This window comes from Schistocerca americana, chromosome 2 (assembly GCF_021461395.2).
Source record: "Schistocerca americana isolate TAMUIC-IGC-003095 chromosome 2, iqSchAmer2.1, whole genome shotgun sequence".
In the NCBI taxonomy this organism is placed as follows: Eukaryota; Metazoa; Arthropoda; class Insecta; order Orthoptera; family Acrididae; genus Schistocerca; species Schistocerca americana.
Genome location: NC_060120.1, coordinates 416,906,077 through 416,929,925, shown reverse-complemented (window position 1 = coordinate 416,929,925; position 23,849 = coordinate 416,906,077). Strand labels below are relative to the sequence as shown.

Genomic DNA, 23,849 nt, shown 5'->3' with positions numbered 1-23,849 from the left:
ACTGAATGGGTCAGGCCTCTTTTTTTTAAAAAAAAAGAAAGAAAGAAAAGAAAAAAAGGGAAAAAACTAATAATGAATGTTTACTTTAATGTGAATTATTCATTATTAGTTTTGCCCCCACTTTTTTTTAGGCTTGACTCAGTCAGTGGTCATGCTTTGTACATTTTACAAGCATCTTCTGGGTGTCCTCAATTTTATTACAACAATCCACCATTTTGGTTTGACTTTTAAAGTTGGATAACTTCCTGAATGCTGGGACTCCGTAATTATCCAGTTACATTATGGAAATAAAATCATTGTGAGTATTTGTCATTGTTTCGTATTGAATGTCAACACTATGGTTCTGTATTTCTATCATTTAAAAAATTTCATACAGTGATATGTATTTTTGACAGATAAACCTAAATATGCATTATAGTGACATGTAACCAGTAGTTGTGAATAAAGAAGCTTCATACAGTATGAGGCTTTTGTAAACACATCATCACTTGTGGCTCTTTAACTGTTGTATTTTTTGTGATAATTTGAATGGTTACTGAGTGTTGAGTGTCTTTACTATTGTTATTCTTTCTGCATTGTAATTGCCCTCCCCAGAAAGTTGTTTGGAAATAATTCTTTTGTGGTGACCCTCTTGTAGTTCCAGCCGCCCCATTCTCTTTATGTTTGTTTCTCAGTGCATCTTTATATTCTTTTCATCACAGATACAGAAGTTTACAGCATAGGCTTTTGTCCATTCGATTTTAAGGTGCCATTTTCTCGGCTGCAGTTTCCTATTGTTGTTTTTTTATTTCTTCTATCAATTACTTATGACTTCTGGAGTTTTGTAATGAAGCCAGTATAATTTGACTGCCCATACAACGTACATCTGCCCTCTGGACATTTATTTCTCACAATTGATGTAGTATCTGTAGCTCTCTATAGGTGACTGGCTGTTCTGCTTGATTATTGGTGCACTCATTTTTTAACCATACTGTAACTACACTATTAATGATTACTGCTGCTATTGAAGCTGTTATTCAGAGAATAACTCCCATCAATATGTACCAGTATGTGTAGATGTATGTTGGATACTCCTTTGCGGCTTTCTTGTGGAGTTACAGTGTTTGCCAGATGAAGCCACTGCTTTTGATCTAAAGGAATGTCTGTATATAGTTACATGCTTCATAGATCATTTGAATCATACTTTTGTTGAAATGATGCTGAACAACTCAGTTTACAGGATATGCGAAGGTCTATGGAAATAGACAGTATGTAATTTTTTACTATTTCGTATTCTTCAGCTATTTCCTGGAGCCTGAAAATTACCAGTGGAAGGTGTGTTAGAATTCACAATGCTTCTGTAGACACTACTGTATTAGCCTTTACAGTCTTAATACTGATTAATTGTTGTGTTCTTCTAACTGTCAGGTCTATCGACCTGCCAGCGCTTTTGTTCGGTAAGTCACCTCATCTTTGTTTTTATATATAATTTTTCCCACGTGGAATGTTTCCTTCCATTATATTAATATCATTAATTTGAATCCAACAATTACGTTTGTTATTGTCACTGTTGCATTTCGAAATCTTTTCTGTCATCTTATTTTCCTCTTTCTGTTTTTGCCAGTAGTTTCACTTTGTATTCACCTTCTCCTTTTTACCGTAATCTGCTATACTATTTTATCCCGCCTATATATATACTCAATAATACGTAACCCACTTCCAAACCATAACCAAAAAAATTTTTTTGCCGCCTTCAGCACTACCGCCGCTATAATATCCACCGTTTCTAGTTCACAAACAGCTCCTTTCACCTTTTAAACAACCATTTCGGCCAGTTCTAATAACTTTCGCTTTATTTCCATTTCCGTTTTTCCCACACCACTGATCATTTTTAGCCGCTTCCCACAGGTTTTAACGCGATTATTTCTTCGTCAGACAATTGTTAGCCTCTTTTTCATAATCTGCCACCACAATACCACTCCTTTTAATATACTACACGCAGTTTTTTCAAAATTTTCCCGAATTTCTCCGTCCTTTAACGTGTTTTGGCGGCAACACAACCACCTAACCTTTATGCACATCGTTGTCTACCAACCCAAGTCCAACATAGTCCAGCTGTAACCAACACCTATTCGCCTTTTTTCATTCCAGATCTCCAGTTTCTTTCCCGTTCACCTTTATCTCTCCCCATATATTTTTATTTTCATTTTCATTTCACCTCATGTTACACTTTCCACCTTCTAATACCATGTCACCCTCACAACACCCCCACAATGACCCCATTAAGTTTTATTTACATTCCCTCCGCAAACATGCCTTCGCCCTAGCCAAATTACACTCCCATATTCTATTTTCTCAGGCTTGTCTGACATTTGGCATCACCCTCAAAGGCCTCACACTTAAAGTTCCCATCTCTGGCTGCAACCCTTCCTTCCATCAGTCCCTATACCAGTTCCAAACTGAACAATCCATTGCCCTCACCCACCTAATCCTTCACCTACACATCAACTCAGCCAATGAACACACCCGTCAACTCCTATCCTTAATAAAAGTCCTTAATCTTTCCTCTCCCACATCCACACCGGCTGTTCAGAGCATCCTCCTACAGGCCAACCGTAAATTAGAACAGCATGCCACCCTCCACCTCAAAAAACTATCCAATCTCCTGGTTTCCCACCTCCGGAAAGGCAACTCACTCACCCTTCACAACCTTTCCAGCAAACCTCAACCTCCTCTCATTGCACACAAACCCAGTCTCTCCCATCTACTCAATCTCCCACTTCCAGCTCCACTCCCTCCAAAACCTCAAAATTCCGATCAACACAATCTGGAACCACAACACCCTAATTCAGTAGTTAACCTTTCCTCCAAACCTCTCTCCCAATCCGAAACCTCTGTCCTATCCAAAGGCCTCACCTTCAGCCCCACTCCCAGATTCAACCAAACAGCCCTCGTCAAAGATTTACTGTCCTACACTCGTACTCTCTGCTGGAAGTATCACTTTGCCACGAAGAAAAATGATCCTAATCCTACTCCTAATGATCCGACTCCTCAAGACACCATCCAAATTGAACCCTGCCTGGAACAGTTCCGTCCTCCGTCACAGCGGGACCCACCTCCTCTTCCTCAAAATCACCCTCTCCAAACCTTCCAGGAATTTCTGACTTCCAGCCTTGCATCTCAATCCTTCTTAAAAAAACCTTAATCCTACACCCAACATCACCACTGCTGAAGCCCAGGCTATCCGTGATCTGAAGGCTGACCGATCCATCGTCATTCTTCCGGCGGACAAGGGTTCCACGACCGTGGTACTTGATCGTCGGGAGTATGTGACTGAGGGACTGCGTCAGCTTTCAGACAACACCACATACAAAGTTTGCCAAGGTAACCCCATTCCCGATGTCCAGGCGGAGCTTCAAGGAATCCTCAGAACCTTAGGCCCCCTGCAAAACCTTTCACCTGACTCCATCAACCTCCTGACCCCACCGACACCCCGCACCCCTACCTTCTACCTTCTTCCTAAAATCCACAAACCCAATCATCCCGGCCGCCCCATTGTAGCTGGTTACCAAGCCCCCACAGAACGTATCTCTGCCTACGTAGATCAACACCTTCAACCCATTACGTGCAGTCTCCCATCCTTCATCAAGGACACCAACCACTTCCTTGAACGCCTGGAATCCTTACCCAATCTGTTACCCCCGGAAACCATCCTTGTAACCATTGATGCCACGTCCTTATACACAAATATTCCGCACGTCCAGGGCCTCGCTGCGATGGAGCATTTCCTTTCACGCCGATCACCTGCCACCCTACCTAAAACCTCTTTCCTCATCACCTTAGCCAGCTTCATCCTGACCCACAACTTCTTCACTTTTGAAGGCCAGACATACCAACAATTAAAGGGAACAGCCATGGGTACCAGGATGGCCCCCTCGTACACCAACCTATTCATGGGTCGCTTAGAGGAAGCCTTCTTGGTTACCCAAGTCTGCCAACCCAAAGTTTGGTACAGATTTATTGATGACATCTTCATGATCTGGACTCACAGTGAAGAAGAACTCCAGAATTTCCTCTCCAACCTCAACTCCTTTGGTTCCATCAGTTTCACCTGGTCCTACTCCAAATCCCATGCCACTTTCCTTGACGTTGACCTCCACCTGTCCAATGGCCAACTTCACACGTCCGTCCACATCAAACCCACCAACAAGCAACAGTACCTCAATTATGACAGCTGCCACCCATTCCACATCAAACGGTCCCTTCCCTACAGCCTAGGTCTTCGTGTCAAACGAATCTGCTCCAGTCCGGAATCCCTGAATCATTACACCAACAACCTGAAAACAGCTTTCGCATCCCGCAACTACCCTCCCAACCTGGTACAGAAGCAAATAACCAGAGCCACTTCCTCGTCCCCTCAAACCCAGAATCCCCCACAGAAGAACCACAAAAGTGCCCCACTTGTGACAGGATACTTTCCGGGACTGGACCAGACTCTGAATGTGGCTCTCCAGCAGGGATACGACTTCCTCAAATCCTGCCCTGAAATGAGATCCATCCTTCATGAAATCCTCCCCACTCCGCCAAGAGTGTCTTTCCGCCGTCCACCTAACCTTCGTAACCTGTTAGTTCATCCCTATGAAATCCCCAAACCACCTTCCCTACCCTCTGGCTCCTATCCTTGTAACCGCCCCCGATGCAAAACCTGTCCCATGCACCCTCCCACCACCACCTACTTCAGTCCTGTAACCCGGAAGGTGTACACGATCAAAGGCAGAGCCACGTGTGAAAGCACCCACGTGATTTACCAACTGACCTGCCTACACTGTGACGCATTCTATGTGGGAATGACCAGCAACAAACTGTCCATTCGCATGAATGGACACAGGCAGACAGTGTTTGTTGGTAATGAGGATCACCCTGTGGCTAAACATGCCTTGGTGCACGGCCAGCACATCTTGGCACAGTGTTACACCGTCCGGGTTATCTGGATACTTCCCACCAACACCAACCTATCCGAACTCCGGAGATGGGAACTTGCCCTTCAGTATATCCTCTCTTCTCGTCATCCGCCAGGCCTCAATCTCCGCTAATTTCAAGTTGCTGCCACTCATACCTCACCTGTCTTTCAACAACTTCTTTGCCTCTACACTTCTGCCTCGACTGACATCTCTGCCCAAACTCTTTGTCTTTAAATATGTCTGCTTGTGTCTGTATGTGTGGATGGATATGTGCGTGTGTGCGAGTGTATACCTGTCCTTTTTTCCCCCTAAGGTAAGTCTTTCCGCTCCCGGGATTGGAATGACTCCTTACTCTCTCCTTTAAAACCCACTTCCTTTCGTCTTCCCCTCTCCTTCCCTCTTTCCTGATGAGGCAACAGTTTGTTGCGAAAGCTTGAATTTTGTGTGTATGTTTGTGTTTGTTTGTGTGTCTATCGACCTGCCAGCGCTTTTGTTCGGTAAGTCACCTCATCTTTGTTTTTATATATAATTTTTCCCACGTGGAATGTTTCCTTCCATTATATATATATATATATATATATATATATATATATATATATATATATATATATATAGAGAGAGAGAGAGAGAGAGAGAGAGAGAGAGAGAGAGAGAGAGAGAGAGGGAAACATTCCACGTAGGAAATATATATCTAAAAACAAAGATGATGTGACTTACCAAATGAAAGTGCTGGCAGGTCGACAGACACACAAACAAACACAAACATACACACAAAATTCAAGCTGTTGCCTCATCAGGAAAGAGGGAAGGAGAGGGAAAGACGAAAGGATGTGGGTTTTAAGGGAGAGGGTAAGGAGTCATTCCAATCCCGGGAGCGGAAAGACTTACCTTAGGGGGAAAAAAGGACGGGTATACACTCGCACACACACACATATCCATCCACACATATACAGACACAAGCAGACATATTCAAAGGCAAAGAGTTTGGGCAGAGATGTCAGTCAAGGCGGAAGTGCAGAGGCAAAGATGTTGTTGAATGACAGGTGAGGTATGAGTGGCGGCAACTTGAAATTAGCGGAAGTTGAGGCCTGGCGGATAACGAGAAGAGAGGATATACTGAAGGGCAAGTTCCCATCTCCGGAGTTCTGACAGGTTGGTGTTAGTGGGAAGTATCCAGATAACCCAGACGGTGTAACACTGTGCCAAGATGTGCTGGCCGTGCACCAAGGCATGTTTAGCCACAGGGTGATCCTCATTACCAACAAACACTGTCTGCCTGTGTCCATTCATGCAAATGGACAGTTTGCTGCTGGTCATTCCCACATAGAAAGCTTCACAGTGTAGGCAGGTCAGTTGGTAAATCACGTGGGTGCTTTCACACGTGGCTCTGCCTTTGATCGTGTACACCTTCCGGGTTACAGGACTGGAGTAGGTGGTGGTGGGAGGGTGCATGGGACAGGTTTTACACTGGGGGCAGTTACAAGGGTAGGAGCCAGAGGGTAGGGAAGGTGGTTTAGGGATTTCATAGGGATGAACTAAGAGGTTACGAAGGTTAGGTGGACGGCGGAAAGACACTTTTGGTAGAGTGGGGAGGATTTCATGAAGGATGGATCTCATTTCAGGCAAGGATTTGAGGAAGTCATATCCCTGCTGGAGAGCCACATTCAGAGTCTGATCCAGTCCTGGAAAGTATCCTGTCACAAGTGGGGCACTTTTGTGGTTCTTCTGTGGGAGGTTCTGGGTTTAGTTACGGGATGCAAAAGCTGTTTTCAGGTTGTTGGTGTAATGGTTCAGGGATTCCGGACTGGAGCAGATTCGTTTGCCACGAAGACCTAGACTGTAGGGAAGGGACCGTTTGATGTGGAATGTGTGGCAGCTGTCATAATGGAGGTACTGTTGTTTGTTGGTGGGTTTGATGTGGACGGACGTGTGAAGCTGGCCATTGGACAGGTGGAGGTCAACGTCAAGGAAAGTGGCATGGGATTTGGAGTAGGACCAGGTGAATCTGATGGAACCAAAGGAGTTGAGGTTGGAGAGGAAATTCTGGAGTTCTTCTTCACTGTGAGTCCAGATCATGAAGATGTCATCAATAAATCTGTACCAAACTTTGGGTTGGCAGGCCTGTGTAACCAAGAAGGCTTCCTCTAAGCGACCCATGAATAGGTTGGCATACGAGGGGGCCATCCTGGTACCCATGGCTGTTCCCTTTGATTGTTGGTATGTCTGGCCTTCAAAAGTGAAGAAGTTGTGGGTCAGGATGAAGCTGGCTAAGGTAATGAGGAAAGAGGTTTTAGGTAGGGTGGCAGGTGACCGGCATGAAAGGAAGTGCTCCATCGCAGCGAGGCCCTGGATGTGTGGAATATTTGTGTATAAGGAAGTGGCGTCAATGGTTACAAGAATGGTTTCCGGGGGTAACAGACTGGGTAAGGATTCCAGGCGTTCGAGAAAGTGGTTGGTGTCTTTGATGAAGGATGGGAGACTGCATATAATGGGTTGAAGGTGTTGATCTACGTAGGCAGAGATACGTTCTGTGGGGGCTTGGTAACCAGCTACAATGGGGCGGCCGGGATGATTGGGTTTGTGAATTTTAGGAAGAAGGTAGGGGTGCAGGGTGTCGGTGGGGTCAGGAGTTTGATGGAGTCAGGTGAAAGGTTTTGTAGGGGGCCTAAGTTCTGAGGATTTCTTGAAGCTCCGCCTGGACATCAGGAATGGGATTACCTTGGCATACTTTGTATGTGGTGTTGTCTGAAAGCTGACGCAGTCCCTCAGCCACATACTCCCGACGATCAAGTACCACTGTCGTGGAACCCTTGTCCGCGGAAGAATGACCATGGAACGGTCAGCCTTCAGATCACAGATAGCTTGGGCTTCAGCAGTGGTGATGTTGGGAGTAGGATTAAGGTTTTTTTAAGAAGGATTGAGAGGCAAGGCTGGAAGTCAGAAATTCCTGGAAGGTTTGGAAAGGGTGATTTTGAGGAAGAGGAGGTGGGTCCCACTTCCTCAAATCCTGCCCTGAAATGAGATCCACCCTTCATGAAATCCTCGCCACTCCACTAAGAGTGTCTTTCCGCCGTCCACCTAACCTTCGTAACCTCTTATTTGATCCCTATGAAATCCCCAAACCACCTTCCCTACCCTCTGGCTCCTATCCTTGTAACTGCCCCCGGTGTAAAACCTGTCCCATGCACCCTCCCACCACCACCAACTCCAGTCCTGTAACCTGGAAGGTGTACACGATCAAAGGCAGAGCCACGTGTGAAAGCACCCACGTGATTTACCAACTGACCTGCCTACACTGTGAAGCTTTCTATGTGGGAATGACCAGCAACAAACTGTCCATTCGCATGAGTGGACACAGGCAGACAGTGTTTGTTGGTAATGAGGATCACCCTGTGGCTAAACATGCCTTGGTGCACGGCCAGCACATCTTGGCACAGTGTTACACCGTCCGAGTTATCTGGATACTTCCCACTAACACCAACCTGCCTCTTTACTTCCGCCTCGACTGACATCTCTGCCCAAACTCTTTGCCTTTTCAAATGTCTGCTTGTGTCTGTGTATGTGCGGATGGATATGTGTGTGTTTGCGAGTGTATACCTGTCCTTTTTTCCCCCTAAGGTAAGTCTTTCCGCTCCCGGGATTGGAATGACTCCTTACCCTCTCCCTTGAAACCCACATCCTTTCGTCTTTCCCTCTCCTTCCCTCTTTCCTGATGAGGCAACAGTTTGTTGCGAAAGCTTGAATTTTGTGTGTATGTTTGTGTTTGTTTGTGTGTCTGTCGACCTGCCAGTGCTTTTGTTTGGTAAGTCTCATCATCTTTGTTTTAGACTGCCCAAACCGCCCATTTCTGAGCCAAATATATCCTTTTAGAATGGGAAGAGTTACCCCAAAATATAATACCATACAACATAAGTGAATGAAAATAAGCAAAGTTGACTCATTTTCATGTCGAACGATCACTCAGTTCAGATACCGTTCGTATAGTAAAAATGGCGGTATTAAAACTTTGAACAAGATCCTGAACATGAGCTTTCCATGACAGCTTACTATCAGTCTGAACACCTAGATATTTGAACTATTCAGTTTCACTAATCATATGCCCATTCTGTAAATTAAAATGTCAGGTTTTGTTGAATTGTGTGTTAGAAACTATAAAAACTGAGTCTTACTGTGATTTAGCGTTAGTTTATTTTCTACAAGCCATGAACTTACGTCATGAATTGCACTATTTGAAACTGAGCTAGTGTTGCATACAATATCCTTTACTACCAAGCTAGTGTCATCAGCAAACAGAAATATTTTAGAGTTGCCCGTAATACTAAGATGGCATATGATTTATATAAATAAGGAACAGGAGTGCCCCAACACTGATTCCTGGGGCATCCCCCACTTGACCGTACCCCACTCAGACCACACATCACAGCCATTCTCAACATTCTGAATAATGAAATTTTGCTGTCTGTTGCTAAAGTAAGAGGTAAACCAATTGTGAGCTACTCCCCATTATTCTGTAATGGACCAACTTCTGGAGCAATATTTCGTGATCAACACTTTTTTTTTCGTGTGACTAGGGCCTCCCATCGGGTAGACCGTTTGTTGGGCGCAAGTCTTTCAAATTGACACCACTTCGGCGACTTGCGCGTCAATGGAGATGAAATGATGATGACTAGGACAACACAACACCCAGTACCTGAGTGGAGAAAATCTCCACCCCAGCCAGGAATCGAGCCCAGGCCCTTAGGATTGACATTCTGTCGCACTGACCACTCAGCTACCAGGGGTGGACATCAACACAATCAAACGCCTTAGCTAAATCAAAAAATATGCCAAGCATTTGAAACCTTTTGTTTAACCCATCCAGTACCTCACAGAGAAAAGAGAATATAGCATTTTCAGTTGTTAAATGACTTCTAAAGCCGAACTGTACATTTGATAGCAAATCGTGTGATACAAAATGATCAATTATCCTTACTTACACAGCCTTTTCAATAACTTTAGCAAACACTGATGGCGTAGAAATAGGTCTAAAATTAGCTACATTATCCCTTTCTCCCTTTTTATAAAGCGGCTTTACTACTGAGTACTTTAATCGCTCAAGAAACTGACCATTCCTAAAGGAAAAATTACAAATGTGGGTAAATACAGGGCTACCATGTGCAGCACAGTACTTTAATATTCTACTAGACACTCCATCATAACCACCACAAGAGTCCTTAGTCTTCAGTGATTTAGTTATTGACTCAATCTCCCTCTTGTCTTTATCACAGAGGGGTATTTCAGACATCAGATTTGGAAAGGCATTTGCCTAGAAAGTTATATAATTCCTTGCAGAAACTAATTTTTTATTTAATTCACCAGCAATGCTCAGAAAATGATTGTTAAATACTGTACATATATCTGCTTTATCAGTAACAGAAATATCTTTACTGTGAACTGACTTTATAACGCCGACCTTGTTGCTGCTGACCAAACACTTCCTTCACAACTGATCATATGGTTTTAATTTTATTGTGTGAATTAGCTATTCTGTTTGCAAACCACATACTCATTGCCATCCTAATAACATTTAATTCTTTATTGCTGTTGTATTACCTTTCCTACATAGTTTGTAATTAAATATGACATTTGTTTGAGTATTAAAGTCTTTCAGTGTTAAAATTCGTGCATCATGGTCTGAAAGGCCATTCACCCTTTTACTAACAGAATACCCATCTAGTAATGAAGAATGAATAAAAATATTGTCTATGGCTGCTAGTTAGAAAAGACATAATCTGCATCAGATCATATGAAATTTATGAGATCTACCAAAATCCTTTTTCTTGCACCATCATATACAAAATTAATATTGAAGTCACCACATATAACTAATTTCTGGTACTTGCTATAAAGTGAATCAAGAACTCTCTCTAGCTTGAACGGAAATGCTCTGAAGTCAGAGTTAGGGAACCTATAAACAACAAAAATTAGAAGTTTAGTTTCACTAAATTCAACTGCCCGTGCGCAACATTCAAATATCTGTTCAGTGCAGTGCCGTGATACGTCTATGGACTCTAATGGAATACTGTTTTTTACGTATATAGCCCCCCCCCCCCCCCCCCACTCCACAAGGAACTCCTTGAAAAACAGCCAGCTAATCTGTGTCCTGGTAAAGGAAGCCTCTGAATTGTCAAATTATTTAAGTGGTGCTCTGATATACCAATAATTTCAGAGTCAACATCTATAAGCAGTTCACTAAATTTATCTTTAATGCGTCTTATATTTTGATGAAATATGCTAATTGCTTCTCTACTTGGAAACATTACATCCTCAGATGGTGAACCCTTAGTTAGAGGGACTTCCTTTAAGCAGGTGTACCTACCAGCTGGCTTCAATCTAAAAAAAAAAGGCACAGCTCTAACACCAACTACTACAGCAATTTTTCCATGAGTGATCCCACCACCACCCACTACACTTTCACGTATAAGCTTTGTCAGCCTCCCCTTCCCATACCTATTGAGGTGCATGCCATGCCTAATGAATCCTGATCTACTGATGGACCCAGCTGGCACCACTGAGATGTGATCCATGTACTCTGCCATCAGCGCCCTCTCCAGCCCCATGTTAACAGCCACATTAAGGTGAGGCCAATCATGACACTGAAACAGTTGCATGAAATGCAAATTAGTGCCACCAGTTTGAGTAGCTATCTTTACCATGTCACCACCTAAATCATATTGGTTTTTGTTACTATTCAAAAATCAACAGCAGATTTTGATATATGAAGAAGGGCAATACAGATATCAGAATATAGAAGGATAAACACCACCTATTACATGGAAGATTGCTTACTAAGATTCAAGAACCAATATTAAGTGAAGAATCTAGAAATATATTACATCTTCCTATGTAACACTCTTATGGGGACTGTGAAGACAAGATTAGACTAATTACAGGGTTTACAGACACATGAAAGCAGTCATTTTTCCCACACTCCACACACAAATGGAACAAGAAGAAAACTCTGATATGTAGCATATTGGGAAGTACCCTCTACCATGTACTCTGGCTTTCAATATATGGATGTTGAAGTAGAAGGCCAGATTGTAATTTCCTTCTTCTGAAACTGTGTCACTGAGGAAGATTTTCTGTGGCTCCCTTTTCAACTATCAGATTAATGCTAAAACAACAGAGCAAAGATAACTGAACATGATTGGATAGTTTTCAACTATCAGATTAATGCTAAAATGATGGAATAAAGATAACTGAACATGATAGGATACCAGTAACATTCTTTATAGCTAAAGTGAAAGAGGTTGCTGTATTTTTAGCAGTATTTTATGAATCACTGAAGCACAAAGTGTTCCAAGTGATTGGAAAGAGACACATGTCATTTCCACAGGACAATTGAACAGATAATGCAACAATATTCCTATAGATATATTGCTCATGCCAATATTTTGTTGTATTATGGAACATGCTTTATGTTCACATGTTTATGTTCCTCTGTAGGAATCAATGTAGAGTCAGCAAATAGTGATCTTGTGAATGAGTTCCATGCTGTTAATTCATCAGAACCAGGAGGCAGTAGAAATTGGAACCCAGGTTTTCACCATGGTTTTCCTTGACCTCCAGAAGGGGTTTTATACACGCCACACTGTCGCCTAGCGAACATAATACAAGAATATGGAATATCAGACCAGCTTCATGAGTTGGTTGAAGACTTTCTAGGAGATAGAACACAGCATGATATTCTTAGTGGGAAGAAGCCACCAGATATGAAAGTAATTTTGGATGCACTATGATGGACTGTTATAGGATCATAAGATTTTGTTCTTAGATGATGCTCTTCTGTGTAGGGAAGCTGCAAGACCACGAAATTGTAGCAAATGAAGAAATTTGTACAGGAGATTACATCTATATACAAGACTGTTAGCCAACCCTCAACACCAAATGTGACATACCGTGCTTACATAGTTAGAAAAAACAATTTCAGCTTTGTGAGATCAGCCATTTTTTGTGCTTGTAGTGGCTCAAAACTTCCACTATTTGATGAATTGTCCTCTTTACTGCTAAATCATTTATGCAAGTCACTTATTCGTTCTCTAAGATGAATGATGTTGGAAGAATTACATAAACATAAGTAAATAAATATTCATTATATATAAAAATGAAGATGATGTAACTTACCAAACGAAAGCGTTGGTATGTTGATAGAGACACAAACAAACACAAACACACACACAAAATTCAAGCTTTCGCAACCCACGGTTGCTTCATCAGGAAAGAGGGAAGGAGAGGGAAAGACGAAAGGATGTGGGTTTTAAGGGAAAGGGTAAGGGGTCATTCCAATCCCGGGAGCGGAAAGACTTACATTAGGGGGAAAAAAAGGACAGGTATACACTCGCACACACACACACACACACACACACACATATCCATCCGCACATATAGACACAAGCAGACATATGTAAAGGCAAAACCTTGTATTTTGCCTTTACATATGTCTGCTTGTGTCTATATGTGCGGATGGATATGTGTGTGTGTGTGTGTGTGTGTGTGTGCGCGAGTGTATACCTGTCCTTTTTTTCCCCCTAACGTAAGTCTTTCCGCTCCCGGGATTGGAATGACCCTTACCCTTTCCCTTAAAACCCACATCCTTTCGTCTTTCCCTCTCCTTCCCTCTTTCCTGATGAAGCAACCGTGGGTTGTGAAAGCTTGAATTTTGTGTGTGTGTTTGTGTTTGTTTGTGTCACTATCAACATACCAACGCTTTCGTTTGGTAAGTTACATCATATTTGTTTTTAGATATATTTTTCCGACGTGGAATGTTTCTCTCTATAATATTCATTAATACATATATTTGGATTCATTTTTGGCATTTATTGCAGATATAATTTCTGCTTAACTCTATGGACTAGGTCAGCAAGTTGTTGTTGATTTTCAAATCAGTACTCTTTTAATCTTTTTTTAAATCTTGTATTCACAGCTTGTAGTGTTTATTATCACAATGCAATTACAGGGGCATCTTAGTGGTTTCTAGCCTTAATTAAGTTTTATCATTTCCCCATAACAGTTTTTTATCTTTACCTCTTAGTACATAATGTGCACATACTGTTTGGTATTCTTCCTCATCCATAGAGCAGATAACTAGACACCAAAAATTATATTACGTAATATATAATATAATAGTATATATATGGTCAAAAGAAGATAAACTGTTTTATTATTATTAGTTTTAATATTGTTTGTTTCAATGTGTTATAATTATTGGTCCAAATTTAATTGGAATGAGATTGATGAGAAGACAAATAAACTAATCCTCTAGCAGTAACCAGTAAAGAACAAATCCAGAAGCTCAATAAACTTAAACTAAAAAAAAAAAAAAATTCGGCACCAAAATAATATCGAACTGTATTTAAATCAGTGGAAGAATAAGGACAAATTATAAAAACAAAACTAGACTGAAACCTTAAAAAATGAATCAATCACCAATAATTATTCAGTAAACAAGGGGATAAAGAAAATAGTTATAAATAAGTACTTGAATATAAAGACAGACCAAAAGAATTAAAGAAACAATTACCATGAGAATGAATTATAGAAACCAAAACAGAAAGATCTAAAGCACATTCACAAAAAAGGTATATCAAACTCAGTGAGAAAAATGATAATTAATATATATTCTAATCTCAATCAAACTATTAATAAATGTTTTAAACAAATTATGTAAATACCAGAAAAATAGACCATAAAAATAAAATATAAACATTTAGTTCAGTAATTTAAAGAAACACCTATCCTGTAAACTGGATAAAACACTAACTACTGCTTTTAAAATGTTAAGGGTAGAAAATAGTAAAATACTCGTACTCTCAGTCTACAGAACCAATATTTTGAAATGGTTAAAATAATAACTGTAGCACTATCAAATGTAATAAATATTAGTTGTAATAAATTAAGCCATATTATATCAATAATAATTTTTATTATTGTTTTAACTTTCCTTATTGAATTAACAACAGTAACAATAATAGAAAGATATTGGTTATTATATATATTTTATTTTTGAACATTTCTTAACGGTACAGCAGTTTTATTTTTTTTGTATTACAAGAATTGCATCAAATGAAATATTCCAGCCTAAATTAGTTATTGCAGTCTGTACTTTACTTTTGTTTGTATGGAGTTCTGTATATCGGGTGTATCCATAGCACTGATATATTGTTCATTACAATAACACTCTTGGTTCCATCCATTTCTCATCTTTAAAAATAAGAACTTACTATTTCAAAACAACTTTATCGCTTTAAGCCACTTGTCAGACCACTATAATTCAGGTAGGTGGCGTACAGCATCCTGCTTATAACATTATGCTTCACTTCTCTTCTCTGTACTCTTTTATTTTCAGGTTGTCTTCTAATTTATTTTGAATCCATGCATGATTATCTTTCTCTCTGTTTTCTAAGAATTTCTCTATTATTCCACTTTACACAGTAACCAAACTCCAATTTACAACTTTGGAGTAAGAATAAAAAAAAATCTCTGAGGAAACGTGACATATAATAACTACTGCAGGCTGGTGGCATCAAAAAGAGTATTCCAGTATGCATTTTTGGAGATCCCTATCTACCCAATGCCTCACTTTGGTTAATTTGGGTGTGAGGCATAAGTAATCTCTTTACTGAATGTTAACACCAGGTTATTACATGATCTTACACAATGAAAATCTGAGCAACTATTTCTAAATTGCTGATAAAAATTTGTCACTTAAGTGTTCCAACACTTCAGCCAAAGGTGAGTATTTAACTTAATTAATCTATCCCAAACAGATTGATTGCAGATATCAGCTGATGAATGAGGTCTGTCAACTGATAGGGTATTATTTTGTTGAAATTTATTTATTTATTTTTTCAAATGAATGATCAAGACACTCTTCCAAGGTTGAAAAGTGGGAAAGTAAACCTATATTGTGTTTCGAAATATTAAAAGTGATGTTAATGTCTGAAGTTTGTTTAACTCCATTATTCAAGTCGACAAAATATGTGTGTGATGAATCTATAACTAATCAGGTTGTTTGGATAGGTCAGAATGTAACTTCTCTGTTGATTTAAGATTATATATTGTAATTCTGAGAAAGTTCTATTTATCTCCAACTTCTCTTTGTGAGAATCTGTAATACACACTTTTTTTTCTAGCTACTTATCTATTCTCTTTATTAAATCAACACGAGTGATATCTAGTTTTTCATGAAGTTCAGTGATTGTTTGTTCCTTTGTCTCCATAAGAACCTTTTAGAATGTAAAGCTTTTAGTGTCCAGTTTAGTACTCAGCTCATCACCTTGAGACTATAATTGCATTACTAAATTAGTACTGTTGCTATCTATTTTATATTTATTTTACCAGTATGTGCATCTAATTTAATATCAACTTTAGAGGTTGACTGTTCCATAAAGGTTTTAAACAGTTCTTTTAAATGCTGCTTCATTCTCCTAGTCACCATAGGTATACAGTTGAGATAATGTTCAGTTTGAAATTAGTCTTCTCCTGTTAACATTGTCACAGTTGGTAGGTAACCTGTTGTTAAAAGAAAATCTTTTGAACAGAAACACACTTTAGCCTACGTCAACCAAAAAAGAAAAATAAATTTAATTTGGCTTCAACAAAGCTCATCAGAGTTGCTTACATATCTCATAGCATCACGATGTTGATGAGGAGCCAAATCGCTGTAGTTTGAGAACCAGGACTACTATTTGGTGATGAGCAGCTACCACAGATCCCGCTACTCTCTGTTGCATAGTTTTATATCTGATAAAAACAGTCATAGCTATCTGTAGCCTCAGTTGCCGAATTTCTCACTTGTAGACATCATACAGCCTTCATAGTCATAATTATTGTGATTAATTTAGTTATTATTCATCAACAAATTACTTCTTCAGTTACTTTACCTCTGTTGGATGCAGTTACTTACCTGGATTGTTGTAATCTTGTGCCGTTGCTAATGACAAAAGCAATAACCCCCTATAAATATTTCATTAAAATATCAAAAAATGGGGACTCCAACTTGAATATCAGCAATGTAAGGAAAAGATAGATTGCTGCTTACTGTAAAGATGACACAGGAAATTGCAGCCAGGCACAACTCATTAGCTTTCAGCCACAGCCTTTGTTAGAAAAGGAAACACACACACACACACACACACACACACACACACACACACATTCATTCATTCATTCATAGAAGCAAGCACAACTCATTCTCACATGACCACCATATCTGGCAGCTCGGACCAGAATGCAACTGTCATGTAGAACTGAAACAGCAATCTGGAGGGGGTGAGAAAGGGGAAGAGGTATAGTGTTTCCGTAGGTTGAGGCCAGGATAGTTTTGGGAGTGGGGAAGGTGTTCTAAGGATAACTCCCATCTGCACAGTTCAGAAAGGCTTGTGTGGAGGAAAGGATCCAGATGGCTCGGATGGTGAAGCAGCCATTGAAATCAAGCATATTATGTACTGGCAGAAGTAAAACTGTGAGGTTGGGCCGTGAGTTGTGCTTGGGTAGCTCAGTTGATAGAGCACTTGCCCACAAAAGGCAAAGGTCCCGAGTTCGAGTCTCAGTCTGGCACACAGTTTAATATTATGTTGAGCTACATGTTGTGCCACAGGGTGGTCAACCCTTGGCCATTCATCCTGGTAGACAGCTGATTCATAGTCAAACCAATATAAAATGCTGTGCTATGATTGCAGCAGGCCCAGTATATGATATGGGTGCTTTCACAGGTGGCCCGGCCTCTGATTGGTAGGATAAGCCTGTGACAGAACTGGAATAGGAAGTGCTGGGTGGGTGGATTGGGCAGGTCTCGCACCTGGGTCTTTGACAGGGATATGATCCTTGTGGTAAGGTGTTGGAGCTGGGAGAGGCATAAAGATGGACTAGGATGTTATGAAGGTTGGGTGGGCGATGGAATGCCATTTTAATAGGGGTGGGAATGTTCTTGGGTAGAATGTACCTCATTTCTGGGGATGATGATAGGTAATCAAAGCCCTGGTGAAGGATGTGGTTCAATTGTTCCAGTCCTGTGTTACCCAATAGCACCCCAGAGCCTCTTTTAGTTGTGTCTGGTTGCAACTTAACATATCACCTGTATGGTAAGTAGCAATATATCTTTTGCTTACTTTATTGTTTCATTAATTTATCAATTTCTTCTTATATTTTATTTTATATGACACTTCTTTCTTAACTCTTATCAAATTCCGGCACAGACTATTTTAGATTCTGTCACCAGGGCACCATATTGCAGTCTTCCCCTTTAAATATTAATATGTTCAGATTCAAATTTGGTATCTTCTCTTCACTGATTTCCAAGGGAAAAGTATCATTGTATTCATGGTACACTTGTTGCTTCTGCTACAGGCAGTCCCTATACTGTGCTGGTGTAGTATTAGCATAGGAAAGGCATTGTTAGCTTGAATGATGTGGAAGACACATACATGGAATAGAAAATGATCAAAAAATAACCTGTTGTAGTTAACATGATGATGTTGGTGTTATTTCCAAGGGTCAACTGTGCTGCTCTGCAAAAGTATCTTCAGGAGGTATCATCTTCCAGTACTAATGAATCGGCAGTTGTTTCTCTTTTATAAAGAAAAAGCTAAGAATCGTACACTTAACCAGTCAAATTACTGCTCTGCTGTAGATATAGTTTTGATGTCGCATGGTTGCAGTAGTGGGATACTCCTCTCTCATGTTCTGGGAAAATCAACTAAACTGAGTCGTTTTTTATGTTTTTGGAAGAAAATGTTGTGAAACTTTGTTTCGCTTTGTTTCTGACGAGTCTACCTGCACTGCAACTATGTAATGAAAGAGTTGTTGTTGTTGTGGTGGTCTTTATTTCGAAGACTGGTTTGAAGCAGCTCTGCGTGCTTCTCTATCCTGTGCAAGCCTCTTCATCTCTGAATTACTAATGCAGTCTACATTGTTCTGAATCTGCTATATTCATCTTTTGGTATCCCTCTACAACTTTTATGCCCCATAGTTACCTCCAATACTAAATTGCAGAGCAATAATAAATTGCAGTTGTCTCAGAATGTGTTCTGTCAACCAATCCCTTTTAGTCTAGTTTTGCCGCAAATGTCTTGCCTCTCCAGTTCCATCAAGTACCTCGACTGTTGATAATCCCTAAGTTGCAGAAGCTTCCTTTGTGTCACCAAATAAAAAAATTTTCTGCCCAACCAAAGGTACAGTGCTATCCATGCTGAGAAATCAATGAGAAAAATATTGTGTTGTATTGCTGTCTTTACTTAACAGGTATTCCCACATCATAATTAGCTTCAAATTGCTGCCTGGGCATGTTGTGTTGTTTATTAACTATTTTTGGGACACAGTATGGATCTTAACTTCTCTGAAAAAGTTCCAACAGTTTGGATGGGCTACTGTTGAATACTGATACAGAGTTCAAGGACACCCTCCAAGCTGCTCTCTATGATTGCCAGTAAATGGACAGCGAAAGCCATAGTTGAGAATAATACAAAATTTCAAAGGTGCCAACCCAGTACCCAAGTGGCAAAATTTGGCGAGGTGACAAATGGATAGAGGTGGCCAAATAAAGATAACATTATGCTCTAAAGGAGTATTAAGTATTGTAATATCTGCTTTAGGTAACCTGAACAATTTCATTTTTACAGCACAGGATTCATTGGGACGAAGCAAAGTGGCACAGTGGTTAAGGCTCTCATATTCAAGACAAGTTAGGTTCAGATCCCCACCTGATCTTCCAGATCTTGATTTCCCCTGGTTCATGAAATCAGTTGAGGCAAACAGCATTCTAATATAACATTTACAATGGAACTTGATGTGTTAGTTCAGAAGATAATGGATGGTCAACATAATTCTATTCAAATTTAGGTAAAATTTGGAAAACATTTACAGAAATATATGAACTATTGAAGTAAGCTCACAGAGCCGATGCTTGGACTCAAATGTAATGTTACACATTCAAAACCAGTCACGTAGCAATTGAAGATAAACATTGATCAGGTAGACTTTTATGCTCAACTGGTATTACTCACATGATTCTGCCATGTCTGATGGCAGATGTAGAGCTTTCAAGAGTTCTTGTCATTAATTTTTTTGCCACAGGAATGTAGTTAATATGCCTTTCAATTATATCAGACATGGCAGAATCATTCATGCTTACATGATTTTCTTATTCCTAGTATGTGGAAAGGAATTAATACATTTTACACTATATTCATATGAGCAAAGCTACATTGTTATGTGACCTATTGCCATACCTGATATATGTATGTTAGTCATTGTAACTTAGATATGATTGTAATTTTACATATCAATATTCAATATAAATTTAAAATTTAATTCTTCCTTTGTCATAAACATTATACATTGTGTTGTTCAATACGATTTTCTGTGCTTATTTTCAGTCCAATTTTGGATTAATTTTACTATTTTTAATTTAAAGGACATATTTATTCTGTTGTTTAGTACATGGAGTCAGAAGAATTTTACAAAGAGAGATCTATTCTCTACCGTATATGGTACCTGACTCCTACGTTCTTCATATTTCGCATGAGACTGTACACTGGCATGGTACTGTCTGAATGTGTCTGTACTATGGCTGGATTTGGGGCCTATCCTGCTTCAGCTGAATCTCGAAGAGGTCATGGACCAACAAAAACATACACATATGTGTGAGTAAAATACCATATACACATGTTTAATTGAGAGTACATTTGTTATACTTCTTTGCACATAGGTGATGTTATTGGCAACTAACTATCCAGTAAATATTAAGATAATCAATCATTCTCATCATATAGTGCAGCTATTGAGTGGCGGAGAACATACGACACGGCATTATACTGGTTGCACTTGACGCAGATTTGTCGTGTAGTGTATTATTGTGCAATATAGTTTGGTTTTTTATGCCCAAAGCTGTTAATAATGAAAAGGATATCACATTAATTTTGGAACTAAAAATCATAGTGAACAATGAAACTAACACAAACCAAATCATTTGTTGCATATTTCTTAAAGGTAGTGTGCAGTAACAGGCAGTTACTGGAAATTTGCAGTTTTATATGAACTTTTAATCATGCGACAACTCTGCGTGTTTTGTTTGTACAAAGATGTGTAGTGAGTAGCAGAAAAAAAATCCATTACTAACTGGGAATTGAGCACAGAACCTTTGGCTACCAGTCTGATACTTAGCCATGCCATCTTAAGGAATAATAAATTAGGGTTAAAGGTACATATTACCAAAAATCAAATTTCTGTATAATTTAGAAAAAGATTATAGAGCACACATAAAGAGGACACCAAAGTATTTATAAATTTGCAGAAGCTGGACAAAACAAATGCATGCCGTGATGAAAACACTTTTCCAGTACTTGATTTATGTTTGTATGACAGTCATATACAGAGCATACAGTAGCACTGGGAACTGCAATTTCAAGAAAAATATGTATCAGAGGCTCAGTACAGACTATCTTCCAGAGAAATATCTGTCAGAGTATGCCTCACCCACACATGGAACCAGCAGAATTAAGAGTGAAAAATGAATAAATCATGGTACATGCTCTTCACAGGTGGATTGCAGTTTTCAGAATCGATCTGGTTGCTCATTTATCTAGAAGGAAAGGAGCAGTTGATACAACCGTCATTATGGAAGATGACCAATTTGGTGGTGGTACCATGGTATGGAGAGTCATCATGTTGCATGGAGGAATACTGTCAGTATACAGAGCTGTAGAGATGATGTGCTGCAACCCTATATCCACCCTTTTCAGATATGCAGTTCTTCCAGACTCGGGAAAATGTGACCATCCATATACTATTTTTTACATCAGCAATCTTGTGCCTGGTTTGATGCTGTTCACCATAAATTCATCTCTTGTGGCAACCTCTTCATCTTAGAAGAACACTTGTACTCTACAGCCTCAATTATTTGTTGGATGTATTCCAATCTCTGCCTTCCTCTACAGCTCTTCCCCTACCCTCTGCAGCTCCCTGTTATGCCGTGGAAGTTGCTTCGTGATGGCTTACCATCCTACCCCTTCTTCTTGTCAGTGTCTTCCATATGTTCCTTTCTTTGCCAGTTCTGTGCAGAACCTCCGGAATTCCGTATCTTATCAGTCCATATAATTTTCAGCATCCTAGCACCATATCTCAAGCACTTTAGTTCCCTTCTTTTCTAGCTTTAGTCCATGATTCACCACCATACGTTGCTGAGCTCTGCAACATCATTCTCAGAAATTTCCTCCTCAGCTTAATGCTGGTAATGACAAACAGGAATGCCCTCTTTGCCTTTGGTAATTTTCTTATTATGTTCTCCTTGCTTCATCTGTCATGTTTTATTTTGCTTCCAAGGTAGCAGAATTCCTTAACTTCATGTACTTTTTTGTCCCCAATTTTGATGTATAATTTATCACTAATTTCATTTCTGCTACTCCTCATACTTTTATCTTTCTTTGATTTACTCTTAATCCATTAGCTGTACTCACTAAGCTGTTCAGTTAGACTGTCCATTCCATTCAGCACATCCTGTATGTCTCCACTTTTATACAGGATAGCAATGTCACCTTTTCAACCTGAACTTATCTCACTCTTGAACCTTTCTTTTATTTCCATCATTGCTTTCTCAATGCCTAGATTGAACAATAGAAATGAAACACTACATCCCCATCTTTTTTAGTCCAAGCAGCTCTCTTTTACTATTCTTAGTGTTTCCTCTTGGTACTTGTACATATCGTATACTAGCAAACCAGCAATGCTTTGCAGTTGCTATTTACATAAGGGAATTAGATATACTCTGTACTTTCCTTTCCCTCTCTCTGTATCCATTTCCCCCTCCCCACTCTCTTTGTCAGTCTCCTCCTCCTCTTCCACCCCCCCCCCCCCCCCCCACACCAGTCTCTGTCCATCACCTCCTCCTCCCTGCCCTCCTCTCTCTATCCATCACCACATCCCTCTCTCTCTCTGACAATCTCCTCCCCCCCCCCCCCCTGCCTCCCCTCTCTGTTCCTCTCCACCTCCTCACCCTCCCCTCTCTGTCCATTCCCTCCTTCCTCATCTCTATGTCCATTTCCTCCCCCTCGCTCTGTCCATTTATTGCCCCCTTCTTTCTGACCTTGAGCCATCTTTATTGTTATTGTCAGTGAATCCTTGATGGGAATGAAATCCACTTAAAGTTATGGGAATGAAATTCGCTTAAAATGAATGGGTAAATCAGTTGGGATTGTTGGTATACAGAGTATAAGAGACATCTCCTGTTGCTGGATCTGTGAGGATAGTTGTTTGTATTTTGCCTGGTTTTAATCTGAAAATTGGTAGGATTACAAAGTTTCAGACAATTCGAATTCCGTAGCAGTATTTTGATAGTAAAGAATAATATATTGAAAAATATGTAGCCTATTTCCATCCAACATTTATTAGAGTTTTGTGTAAAAATTTGAAGTAAATTGGTCAAGACCTTTTCAAGATTTTCAGTAACAACCTTAAAGAATGATTTGTCTTTATATAGTAATGTAGATTTTATTTATATGTTTGTCTACCATAAATATTAAAAAAGTATATAGCCTATGCCCGTCCAAACATTTATTACAATATCATGGAAACGTTTGAAGTAAATCAGTCATGAATTTTTTGATTTTTTTGCTACCAACATTTCTGCTTTATATGGTACATGTATAGTTACGTATCATATATGTTATAAAAATAAATAACATATATGTCCCTTTGAGCCTTTATTAGAGTAACGTGTAGAAATATGAACTAAATCGCTCAAGAATGTTTCGAAATTTTGGATTACAACTTTAAACACTAACTTGTCTTTATATAGTAGCAGAGATTTCTCATCATTCCCTATAGCTTATTACACCAATTTTTTTAAACAACCTGCATAATTTTACATTGTGA

At 39.7% G+C, this 23,849-nt stretch overlaps 1 protein-coding gene across 1 annotated transcript in view; it reads left to right on the top strand.

The window, feature by feature from the left end:
* The window catches only part of LOC124595589 (lysophospholipid acyltransferase 7), a 122,703-nt gene that overhangs the window by 72,525 nt on the left and 26,329 nt on the right, over positions 1–23,849 (top strand). Inside the window, exon 5 of the mRNA XM_047134383.1 lies at positions 20,418–20,623. Coding sequence (XP_046990339.1) covers positions 20,418–20,623 — 206 coding nt within the window. The remainder of the gene's footprint in view (positions 1–20,417; positions 20,624–23,849) is intronic.